The sequence below is a fragment of the Capsicum annuum genome, chromosome 6, assembly GCF_002878395.1.
Source record: "Capsicum annuum cultivar UCD-10X-F1 chromosome 6, UCD10Xv1.1, whole genome shotgun sequence".
Classification (NCBI taxonomy): Eukaryota; Viridiplantae; Streptophyta; class Magnoliopsida; order Solanales; family Solanaceae; genus Capsicum; species Capsicum annuum.
Window position 1 is genome coordinate 217,510,636 of NC_061116.1, and position 1,767 is coordinate 217,512,402.

Consider the following 1,767-nt stretch of genomic DNA (forward strand, 5'->3'; position numbering starts at 1 on the left):
AAAATTGAGGGCTAAATTAGTCATTTAATAAATTAATGCATTTGTTGAAAGCTTTGTATTACTAATACACAGGAAAATGGTGGTATTAGTTATGCATATCATAATACACAATAGAGAGTTTGAAAAAGTATATCAAATAAGATATTGACAATGCATAGAGCTAATGCATGCATTGATTTTTTTTTCACAGTCTACCAAACGCCCCCTTAACGTAGACGGTTCTAAAGGCAGCGTATAAATTTTAACTCTAGTACGGTATTGACTAACAACCCCATTTTGTAAGGCAATGTGTGCCAATAGTTCCTACTGTGTGTAATATTAATAGCTTGGACGCAGACCGTGCAGGGTCATATCCGCAGCTTTGATGCATATTATGAATAAATCCTCTTTCAACCAAAAAAAGGGTAACAAATTGCATGGAAGATTAATGTCTTATCTATGAAATTTGGGCATGCACTTCTTTTTCCCTTTGTATTTTTCCGTTGGGAAGACGAATGTAGGAGTTCTCCTTTTCGTGTAATATCACATCACAACTCACAACTGAAGTATTTGAAGGATAGGACATACGTAGACCTTATTTGTATTGCAAAAAAGCCATAGAATAACATCCTGCAATAGCATATAAAGTCCTGGAAATAACATTTTTTTCAACTGTAATAACAAGAATAAAGCAAATAAGGATTATTCAAATGGAACTCCCAATACAGGAGAAATGAAGACTTTTTTTAATTTTTTTATTAAAATGGTAGAATTCAAGAAGGAATTAAATCATTTAATTCAAATCTTGGATTATTGCTGTTTAAAGAGTTCACGCCCAATTATAAGTCTTCTAATTTCACTAGTTCCTGCTCCAATCTCATACAATTTAGCATCTCTCAGTAGACGTCCTGTTGGGTACTCATTTACATATCCATTTGCACCAAGACACTGAATTGCCTGCAATTCCACAATTTAATTTTCACGTTAACGTATTACGTATCTGACTCGAATTTAAGTTACATATACTGACAATATAGTATGTTAAAGGAAGTTTTATTCACCTGAAGAGCTACTTGAGTGGCTCTTTCAGCTGCAACTAGTATGGCCCCAGAACAATCCTGATAATTAAAATGATTTAGGAATCCAGGGAAATTTGTACCAAAAAGAAAAAAGAAAAAACACTATGGGAAATGAAATAGTCTTACCTTTGGATCAATATTTCCATTGTCACAATCCTTTGCAACAGCATACATATAGGATCTGAAAAATCCAAAAGGAAAATAATTGGCGCAAGAAACAATTTCATTTAATTCATTTCATAAAACCAATAATTCTTGCAAATTTCCATGATCTGTGACCTTGAAGATTGTAAAGAAGTGTACATATCAGCAAGTTTTCCCTGCACCAAAAATATTGATTCAGTTTTCGTCAACCGCTCAATAAAATTAGTGGCCTAAAATTAAATAGAGTGATAATAATCGTACTTGTATAAATTGATATTCGCCAATCGGCTTTCCAAATTGCTCCCTTTGTCTAACGTAAGGTATAACAACATCCATACATGCTTGCATTATTCCAATAGGTGCTGATGAAAAAACAATTCGTTCCAAATCTAGTCCAGACATCAGTACATACACTCCTATACGTACAAAAGAATTGCGTATAACGTATGTGATGAGATACATGATACATACAAAATCGTATTTGTATAAATTAAGAATTAGTTGGGCCATTGTAGAGATACCTTTTCCTTCGTGGCCTAGAACATTTTCTTTAGGAACAAAGCAA

General features: G+C 33.3%; 1 protein-coding gene across 1 annotated transcript in view; it reads right to left on the reverse strand.

The window, feature by feature from the left end:
• Positions 1–617: 617 nt before the first annotated feature.
• Positions 618–1,767, reverse strand: part of LOC107874670 (2-methylacyl-CoA dehydrogenase, mitochondrial) — an 8,064-nt gene continuing 6,914 nt past the window's right edge. The window contains 6 exon segments of the mRNA XM_047414008.1: positions 618–936; positions 1,041–1,097; positions 1,185–1,239; positions 1,338–1,378; positions 1,464–1,618; positions 1,724–1,767. Coding sequence (XP_047269964.1) covers positions 790–936; positions 1,041–1,097; positions 1,185–1,239; positions 1,338–1,378; positions 1,464–1,618; positions 1,724–1,767 — 499 coding nt within the window. The 3' untranslated portion in view covers positions 618–789.